The sequence below is a fragment of the Carcharhinus amblyrhynchos genome, chromosome 26 (assembly GCF_965287045.1).
Source record: "Carcharhinus amblyrhynchos chromosome 26, sCarAmb.v2.hapA, whole genome shotgun sequence".
NCBI classification, from domain to species: Eukaryota; Metazoa; Chordata; class Chondrichthyes; order Carcharhiniformes; family Carcharhinidae; genus Carcharhinus; species Carcharhinus amblyrhynchos.
In genome coordinates this window covers 39,594,936-39,605,508 of record NC_137349.1, presented here as the reverse complement: position 1 = coordinate 39,605,508, position 10,573 = coordinate 39,594,936, and the positions used below count along the sequence as shown (strand labels likewise).

General features: G+C 46.1%; 1 protein-coding gene across 1 annotated transcript; it reads left to right on the top strand.

The window, feature by feature from the left end:
• Positions 1-4,963: 4,963 nt before the first annotated feature.
• LOC145358731 (zona pellucida sperm-binding protein 4-like) lies at positions 4,964-10,206 on the top strand. The gene is made up of 9 exons (XM_080212981.1): positions 4,964-5,322; positions 6,938-7,116; positions 7,190-7,287; positions 7,368-7,501; positions 7,589-7,778; positions 8,501-8,645; positions 8,754-8,826; positions 9,898-10,005; positions 10,076-10,206. Exons 1-9 carry the CDS (start codon positions 5,016-5,018, stop codon positions 10,204-10,206), a joined length of 1,365 nt encoding a protein of 454 aa, XP_080069107.1. The 5' UTR covers positions 4,964-5,015.
• Positions 10,207-10,573: the final 367 nt, after the last annotated feature.

Here is a 10,573-nt window from a genome sequence, read left to right as displayed (position 1 = left end):
CCCAGAATATCAAGACAAGTAGCCTCCTGATAATGGAAAAAAATCCCCTCAATATAGAAGTGCATTGGTGATCTATTTAAATTACCCCACTAAATTTGTTTTCCTCCAGGCTGTGTAGCTGAACTTCTCAAATTGAGAAAATTCTGTAAAAACTCTTCCTGTGCTGTTCTTCTGGGTGACTCATCTTTGTTTAAGCCAATGCACAGTTTTTTTTTTTGGTTTGGTCTCTAACAGCTTTCCCTACACGATTTACATCTCTCTCTAATTGCAGTTAGGCAGCCTCTAGTCTGTGGTAGAATCATTCCTTGTCAATCTGTCATGTCCTTGTTCAGGTCAACATCCTTTCTGTAATTGGGGAGTGGGAGGGTTTACAGGTCACCCCCATAAACTTCTAGACTCAAATTGCAATTCACGATAACATTTCTACTTTTGCAAAGAATCTTGGTTGAACTGTACTAGGAAAAATGACACATTTAATCCCCTATCAAATGGGAGGTGACAAGTTCCAACTGAGGAAATAGCCTGAAATTCAAGGGGGAGACATATTTCCACTGCACAGAAAATACCCAGGTTTGAGTTTAGCTGTGACATAGACAAAATGCTTAAAAAGCAAACTGGGCATTTTTGCTTTCAGGAATGGCTCATGGATCAGTTTGGGGTAGATTTGATTCAAGGTGATATTTAAATAGAATGAATGAATGAACCATCTTGCTGTATGGTTTATAATCCAATTAGTGTTGCTACTGAGAATGCACCAGGGCACAATTAACTTGCAAGATTTGGCTGAATTTCCAAATCAGGCAGGGTGTTTGGTCAAGGCAGCCATTGGGAAATGAACAAGGGAGGGGCTGTCTGAAAGCTGTTTAGCTGGGGGTGGGGAAGCTGTGTGCACCTGCTCTTCTGTCTGTAAAGAACATTATTCATGACAACATAGAGTCCACTTATCAACCAATCACAACTTTTATATGGTATAAGTTGTTGCCTCCAATATTATTATCTGTCCTCCAACCAAAAGAGAAAATACTGGAAAATCCCAGTAGGTGTGGCAGCATCTGTAAGGAGAGAAAAGTTGACATTGAGTCCAGATGATCCTTTGTCAAAGCTAAAAGGCAGAGAAAGTGGGAGGTATTTGTGCTGCAGGGGACAGAGAATGAAAGATGAGTCATAGCCACAGAAACCAGGGGAAAGGCTGCTAATGGCAGCCCATTAGAGAGAATGGAAGGTGTAAATGGCAGAGTAGCTGAAATAAGGGTAAGCTGCGACAGCTGAAGATGGGAGGAATGTGTGGGAGAGAGGTAAAATTAAGGAGAAACAGGAATTGAAGGGGACAAAATAGAGGGAAAGAGTGGGGGGGGGAAGAAGAGAAATAAAAGGTAGAACAGTAAAAAATGGAAACAAAGGGATTGAAGGATAGAATCTCCTGGTGAGTGCAAGATGAAAAGCTTCATCAGCAATAATCAGGAAGAGGAGTAGATATCTGAATACAGGTATACATTCATGTACAAATAATATTCTGAAATAGAGTAAAGCAAGGAGTTGATATTGATTTGTATATTAATGGCTTAGACCAAGTACAACTGGACCATGTTTAATTAGTCCTGGAAAGCAGTGTGCTACACAGATCTAGAATGTTCACCAAGCCTATTGGTTGCCTGGAGCCCAACAATCCATCTTCATTATTTCCCTGTAGCTTGTGACCCCCTCCCCAGCCCCCTTGTACCCTGGAGGATGGCAAAAGATGTGCCATTCTCGGCACACACACTAGAAGTATTAGCAAAACTAAATGGAGGGAATGTTAGATGTAGGTTTTGTTACTACTAAAATGTTAGCATGTGCTTTCTGTATGCCTGTACTGTGCACAAGGTAAAGTTTACTTATTAGTCACAAGTAAGACTTACCTTAACACTGCAATGAAGTTACTGTGAAATTCCCTTTGTCACCACAGTCCAGTGCCTGATTGGGTCAATGCATCTGATGCATTGTCAATCTGGGTCAATGCAGCACATCTTCCAGAATATGGGAGGAAACCATGCAGACACGGGGAGAACATGCAAACTCCATACAGATGGTGACCTATGCTGGGAATCGAACCCAGGTGCCTGGTGTTGTGAAACAGTAGTGCTAACCACTGGGCCACCCCAAATTTGGAACTAAATTGAAATACTGGAGAAAGTGCAGAGAGGTCTTTACCAGACTGGAGTCGGCAAACTCAGATCAAGACTGGAATTCACTGTAGAATTTCCAGAGTTTCTTCATACCCTCCATTTGTTCGCATCATGAACAAATAATGAGGCAAATAATCCTCAGGAACGCTAATTCTCAGGGAAAGTCACTGCCACATCTGTGTGGGTGTTGTATTGTCTGATCTTCCAAATATTCTTTAGGTTGGAGAGTGTTTGGGGAATTATTTTGACATTCGTTAGCAAAATATTGGGATACAGGCGATGGGGATCAAACATGTTAAAGGGTTTAAATAAAGGTCAATGTAGCATATCTGCAATTTCAGAAGGTGTTTGGATATAGCAAGACTGATTAAAATAGGCATAAGACAAGGACACATGGGATGGGTAACATGATTCATATGGGCATCACGTCAGCAGGCTGAATCTAGTGGGGTGTAGTGAGCAGTGTTGACGAGGGCACTGAGGAATATATTCAATGATAAAACCCGGTGGGCAGCAAGCTGTGGAGGACAAGTTGTGAGAGTGGGTGGGGAGAATGTACCATCTCCCCTTGATATTCTAACATCAATAAATTGATGAATTCTCCAACAGCCGAGGGATCACCAATCAACAAGTAACCTTTACCTCCAATCATCCAAGCATATCAACGCCATGGTTACAATAACAGGTTAAAGGCAGAACACACTATCCAGTGCTTGGATCAGCATCCCATCCACTGCTGCTACTGTGAACTGGAGGAGTGTGGACCATCTACAAGATACTCAGCAGCAGTTCATCAAGGGTCCTTTAATACATTCCAAGACAACAGCCCCTCCTGCAGAAGGACAAGGGCAGCAGAAGCATAGGAATACTACAATCTGCAAGTTACCCACCAACTCACACCATCCTGACTTGGAACGACATCACCATTCTCTCAATGTAGTTTCAAAATCCTCATACTCCCTCCCCTCCCAACAGCACTGTACTGACACTTGACGGTCTGCAGCTATTCAAAGTTAGTTCACCACTCGAGCAATAAACATCTTGCCAGTGTGATGATACTGTGCCTTTAAGAAATGTATTTGTGTCATGTTTCTTGTGCAGGATTTTTTTAGCGGTCAGTTCTATTATCGGTGTTGCTTTGTCTGTAATCGGCAGCCAACAAGTTGATGCTGCAGAAGTGTAATTGGTCCTAATGACTGGAATGTTAGTTTTAATCTGAGATAATGCAGATCTGTTAGTTTAGTGTTTTCCCCTGGGGTTGTTCAGAGCTGTGCTTGGTTACGTTCATTGACAGGAAAAGTTAAGTGAGGGCAGAGATGGCCTCATGGAAAAAATAAGTTCAGTTGCTGCTTGGGAGCTGCAGAGAGAAGTAACTCCCTGTCTCTCACTCTGGAGTCTGGGTACTGTCGAAAATAGATCTCTGCATCTGATGTTCATTTATCTAAACAACATAGGTGACTATGTGAGAGTTAGGAAGAATGTCTATTCAACAATCAGTGAGTTATTATAATGTCTCCATTTGGAAACCTTGAGCCATTCACCCTAATTTGGAGGATTGGTTCCAACATGTTCAACACCTGAGATACTCCTTCAAAGCAATCGAAATAGCGTGGGGAGGAGTAGCAGAGAGTAATTCTGTTCACAGCCTGTGGTGCCCAAAGCAATAAATTGATAAGAAGCTTGACTTCTCCGGATGCCCTGACACTAAAACCTTTGAAGAACTCACAGAAATAGTCAAAGGGTATTATCACCCAAAGCTCTCCGTAACTATGCAGAGATATAGATCTAACTCAATGGGAAGGTGAAAGCACCTTTTATGCTGAGGCTGAGACAAATGGTTGAACTTTGTGAATTTCGATCTGCTCTTAATGAGCGGTTCAGAGACTGGCTAATGTGCGGGGTGAATAATACGGCCATACAGAAGAAACTGTTGGGAATCTGAAATAACCGTAAGAAAGCATTAGAAATTGTCCTTGCTGTGGAAAATGCACAAAAAGGCACAATGGAACTTCAAAGTGTGCCAGCTGGCAAATTCCCCCAGTTTGGAAGGAAACTGCCAATGGCAGTAGAGCCAGGGATGTGGGCGCAGAGCTTCAAGAATAAAGAATTAATCAAACAGAGAGAATGCAGAGGTTTTGGCGGTTCGGTCTACAAACCAAGAACTGTGAAGAATGTGTCAGTGTGGGGGAGGCCACCCCCAGGGGAGTGTGGGTTTAGGGATGCTATGTGTTACGCCTGTAGCTGAAAGGGGCATGTAGGAAGCAAGTGCAAGGCTAAATAGGACCTGCCGGGTGCCAGAGCATCAGTGCACAGGCTAGAGAGTAAGTCTGAAGAAGGATCTGATGTATACACAGTTTCACAGTGGCATAGTCATTAGAACTACTGCCTCACAGCACCAGGGGGTCCAGGTTCAATTCCGACTTTGGGTGAGTCTCTGTGTGGAGTTTGCACATTTTCCTTGAGTTTGCGTAGGTTTCCTTCCTCTATGGGTCCCTTTATGGATCCATCTGCCCCTCTACCGCGGCTACGTTCGCGGCCGGGTGTCCCTGGAGAGGGAGCACGCGGTGTCCACGGGTGCAGTCGACGCCTTCCGTGCCCGCTGGGCACCGCAGGGGCTGGCGTGCATTATAGACCCCTTTAATCACATCTTGATTTAATGTTTTAAGTTTCCTTTGGACTTTGGTTTCTGTTTGGGCTGTCCCCCTGCTTCCTTTTTTTTTGGGGGGCCGCCCCTCTTAATTTGTCCCTAAGTTAATTTGAGTTAGTTTTGCTCGTTTGGCCAACAATACAGAGCTGATTGAAGATGCGGAATCGCTTCCCGAGTATCCCGTGGGACAGGGAGCCTCTGCAATGGGATTGCAGCTGGATTCCCGGCTAGAAAACGGGCTGGTGTTTGCGGGAAGTGATTGTCCTGATTCACTGGCCGGGATGGGAGCTTGGCTGCTTTCTTGGGCTCTCTGCTTCCTGGCCGCCTCCTCACTCTCAGGCCAGCCGCTACTCCTGGGGAGGGATGATGTTTGTGTCCCAGAGGCAGGCTGGAGATTTGAGTGCGGTCACTCCGGGATCAGCAGCGCTGAGTGTATCCGCCAGGGTTGCTGCTTTGATCCCCGGAGCTCCAGCCCCCATCGCTGTTTCTCCAGTCTGAGAAAGAGCCCAGGTAACAACAAGACTCACCCCCACATCCCCCCAGTCTAGTGGAGACAGAGAGAGGAGAGAATCTAACTGGGAAATGGGGCATTTGTTGTTGCCTCACTGTGTGAAGCGTAGGAACGGAGGGAATCCTCAGTTTGAGTGAAGGAGCTAACTGAGTGGTTTGGATGGTTTTAGACCGAGTTCTGAAGGTGGGAGGCTCTGTGACTGGAGTTAGAGAGAATCTCCGGCATGGGATCAGCAAATGTGCTTCAGTTGGGTAATATTTACCCCAGTTCCACAGTGAGTGACCCTATCCTGATAGTGCTCACCCTGAGACATCCCAATGGGCCTGTTTAGCCATGCCTGTGATTGGCCATCTAATTTTGGGAGTGTGGGTCAAGTCTGTGCAATGATGTGACTTGGAGCATTCTGTAGACCCCCAAATAGTGGGAGCAGCAGAGAAACAACATCTGCAGGGAAATCATGGGATGGGGGGTGGTGGGTTGGAGGGTGAGTATTGCCAGTTAAGTTCTCCTGAACACCAGTTGGCCCAACTGGAATGGGGTCATTGCTGCAGTGGTGTTTTATGCAGTTTGGGTGACTTTCTAAGTGATAAGTAGGTCCCATGAAGAAAGTGGCATAGACTGTAGAATAGCAGTCATCAACAAAGCAATTGAATCTGCTGCCAGTGTGAAGTATGAGGTGCGGTGGGTCTTATTGGGGACAGAGATATGGGGTAAGGCTTGAACACCTGTCCTAATGTGGTAGAATCCGATACACTGGCTGGTGTGACAATTGAGGCGGGCTGTGCTTGGGGTGGATGGGTCACCTGCTCTGGATGGTGTTCAGTTTGTTGGGGAAGTGGGGGTGGAGCTGGTGGAAGGATTTACCATAATTGTTTCCTCCAGATACGGGTGGGGTGTTGAGATGATTTGGAGTAGATCAGATGTGACTGTTTTACACTACTGGTAATACCTGTCACTAGTAAGAATTGCAATTAAAGATTTAAAAAAAAACAGCAGTGGTTTGCACTACTGCCTTGTAGTGTCAGAGACCGGGCTTGGGTCACTGTGGGGAGTTTGCATGTTCTCCTATGTACTGTGGGAGGAAACCCTCACAGACAAAGATGTGCAGGCTAGGTTGGCTGGCCATGCTAACCTGACCCTAGTGTCAGGTGGTTAGTGGAGTAAATGGGGCTGGGGGGGATTGTGGTCAGTGAGACTTGATGGCCTGAATGGCGTCCTTCAACACTTGGTATTCTATGGGTAGATGAAGGCTGGACAATGAGGAATAGGGGAGTCCTGTAATAACAGAAGATCAGCAGAATGGGCAGACAAGGCTGATGGCATTTGATGGGGAGGTGATGTATTTGGTAATGGGATCAAGACATTTCTGAAGTCTGCAGGGGCTGGGAGGGACTACATTCACATCAATGTGAATATCAGTGCATATTGAGTAACTGGCAGAGTGTATGGGATGTTGGTCTTTACAAAACTGCTTGTTCCAATAACTTGACTGTTTCTTGCTCAGGCTGTTAATCAACAATTGTGTTTTTGGCTTTTTGAGACTTAACACTTGGTCAATGATCTGAGGCCCCTATCCACCAATAGGAGCAGTGGCAATAAATTCTGTCTTTGCAGCATGCACAGCGGATGGTCATTTCATCATCGTGATCTCCAAGAACCTGACCCGTCCTGCCCTCAACCTGTCATCGCTGTATGTGAAAGGTGGACAAGAGGCTGAGTGCCAGCCTAAACTAACCACCGGGCAACTTGCGGCCTTCCGCTTTCCAGTCACCTCTTGTGGCTCCAGCAAGCGGGTGAGTATTGAAGGGTCAAGGCATTCTCCCAGTAAGTGAGCCAGCTTCTTATTAAGCAGCCTCTTCATTGCAGGAGGAAGATGGAACCTTGGTCTATGAAACAGACGTCTTGGGCAAGAGGATGATTGAGACTGGGAAGCTGGGCTCAATAACTCGGGACAGCACCTTCGGGTAGGAGGATGGTGGGAGTTGTTGGTATTGGAGGGGATGTGTTACTGAATGAAGCTGCAACTACTTGTGTCTGTCTGCAGCCTGCACGTCCAGTGCAAGTACAGAGGGAGGCAAGAGACTGGCTTACAGATCAATGTCACAGTTTACACGGTTTCTCCACCACCTCCTGCTTCAGAAGAAGGGATTCTGAAACTGGAACTGCGAATAGCAAAAGGTAGAGGTGCCCTGGGGAATGGTGAATGGGATTAGTGGGGATGTATCCATCCAGGGAGTGACTGGTTCTTGTGTGTGTCTCTCTCAGATGGTGACTACAGATCATGGTATGTGGACAGTGAGTACCCCATTTGGAGAATCCTTCGGGAGGCAGTGTTTGTGGAGGTTCGTGTCCTGGGTCGCAGTGACCCAACGCTTGTCCTGAGGCTGCATGACTGCTGGGCAACTCCTGTGCCAGCCCCAAACCATGAGGTGCAATGGAGTCTGCTGGTGGATGGGTAAGGAGTGTGAATGGGAAGGCTAATGGCTTTTGGACATCAATGAAGCAGAAACATGACAAGGCTGCTTCCTGTCTCTTCCTCCTTGCCCCAGTAACCATAAACCCACCAGGGAGAGGGAACACTGCACCAAGGAGAGGGTCTTGGCAATTCCAGTCTCAGGAGGTCACATGGGCTGCACTTGGCCAAATGGATCTGCTCCCTTCAGGAACGCCTGTGACCTCTTGCTGATTCGTAGAGTCAGCACCCATTGTACCAGCCAATAAAGTATTCCAGAAACTCATTTTCAAGATGAAAGATGTGCTCTTTCTAGTTCCATGCATCACCTGGAAATGACAGGCAGACTTTTTGTAGCTGCCCATGACTCAATTATCCAGGTGTGGGTCAATGAGTGGCAAGTTCTTTAAATTGGGAATCTCTCTGGGTTGTTACCCCAGTGGTTCTAGTGCTCTATGGTCAGATCATTGTAAATGGCAAGTACCACTTGTGGTGAATAGTTTGAATACATTTTAGGTCCAGTTTCTCAGTCAAACACTTTTGGCCTCCATAATATTCCACATGGAATTCTCCCTACACTGAACTGAAGCTGGGCCACCATTTGAACATTGGGATGAACAAATTGGGACTTTTTCACTGACAGAATGGGTTCAACTCTGGCACACTCTTCAGTACTTCAACTGAATACCCCTCCCTGCTCTGACACCATTTGCTGACTGTTCCAGGTGTCCCTATGAGGGTGATGACTATCAGACTCTCCTCCACCCAGTCATGTTTTCTGGCCTGAAGTTCCCAACACATCACAAGCGGTTTGAACTGAAAACATTTGTTTTCTTGGACAGAGAGTCGGAGCAGCCTCTGACTGGACAGGTAAGCAAGAGAAATCCAAGCCAAGCCTCCCTTTCTGCCTGGCTCCTTAACAGCCTGGTTCATCCAGGAACATGAAGATCCCCCTAAAATGTCTCCTTTCCATTCTAGGTTTATCTGCACTGCAGTGCTGGGGTCTGCTCACCCTCTGCTCAGGATGACTGTGCACCCAAATGTGTCCCAAGTGAGTTCTTGTTTGATCTCTCCTGAATCAGGATGATGCTTCATTAAGACAGGCAGAGATGATGTTTGAATGGAATATCTGGTTAGTGTGCTGTGACTGGGGGATTCCTCTATCCCTCAGCATCAACAGCTCCTCTATCACAAACAGGGCATGTTTTGTGATCTGAACTCCCCACTGACAAAGGAGCAGCACTCCAAAAACTTAGTGATGTTTTACTGACAAATAAACTTGTTGGACATAGAACATAGAACAGTACAGGCCCTTCAGCCCTCAATGTTGTGCTGGGCTATGTCCAATCCTGAGATGCAGCTATCCCACTCCCTATCATTCTGGTGTGTTCCATGTGCCTATCCAATAACCACTTGAAAATTCCTAAAGTGTCTGACTCCACCATCTTAGCAGGCAGTCTATTCCACACCCCAACCACTCTCTGGGTGAAGAATCTACCTCAGACATCCCTCCCATGAATCTTATATTTATGCCCCTGAGTAACAGCAGACTTTAACCTGGTGTTGAGACTTCTTACTGTGTTTACCCCAGTCCAACACTGGCATCTCCACATCAGGAAAGTAGTTACCAGATAACTTTCACTGCTTATGCAGTGTGGCAAAACAAGACACCATTTACAGGATTTAGCACTTGCACTAAAGTGTGGTCAGTTTGAGGGTGGCAGTGGTTAGCACTGCTGCTTCACAGCTCCAGGGTCCTGGGTTTGATTCCTGGTTCAGGTCACTGTCTGTGTGGAGTTTGCACATTCTCCTCATGTCTGCATGGGTTTCCTCCCACAGTCCAAAGGTGTGTGGGTTAGGTTGATTTGGCCATGGTAAGAAATTGCCTCTTAGTGTCCAGGGATGTGTAGGGATACGGGGGTAGGGTCTGAGTGGGATTGTGTTCAGTGCAGACTCAATGGGCTGAAGGACCTCTTTCTGCACTGTAGGGTTCTATAATTAGTAAAACTCTACAAATTACAATCCATAATAGGCAGCAGGTGTCAACAATCTGATCATCCTCACCTGAGGATCTTGGAAAATTAATCTGCATTGGGTCTGAACTATCCTCTCTTCCCAATAGGAAGACGCAGGAGTCCCTGTGACCATGAGGGAACATTAGTGAGTGCTCCTGGCCCCATCTTCCTGGAAGATGAGGGGCTTCAGTCCAAGAAACAGCATGAAGCAAGTGGTAAGTAGAGACTTTTCAATAGTCCACCTATGAGCTCTCTTGAATATAATGTCTTCTAATCTTCCATTAGGTGCTGCTGAATCTGCTGCTTGGCTTGTGCAAGGAGTAGCCATTGGCTTCATGATGGTGTCTCTGTGCCTGCTGGTGGTGATGGTTACAGTGTACATGAAGAGACCAAGAGCTGTTGCTTCTCAAATGTAGTGAAATTGAACAGTGTAGAATCTGAACAAAAATAAACCAAGATGAACGTGCCTTGGGTGTTGAGTAGAATTATTTGCAATAAAACCTTGTTCTTCAGTTCGCTAAGGATTTTAGACACCACTTTCAAGGCAAGATAGAGAAGTATTTGCAAACTAAGCAGATTCTAATGTAGCTACCAGCGTTTTAATTTACTCAAATTGCCTCTACTACAGCCTGTATCAGAGGCTGTGACACAACCTGCAGCCTCAAAGGTGATTCACCTGCCCCAAAACAGCTATTTGAAAGCACAATCCAGATAGTGCTGTCTCCCTGTCCCATAGCCCTGGGTTAGATAGTGGACAAGAGCATGAGTACCAGAGCCATGCTA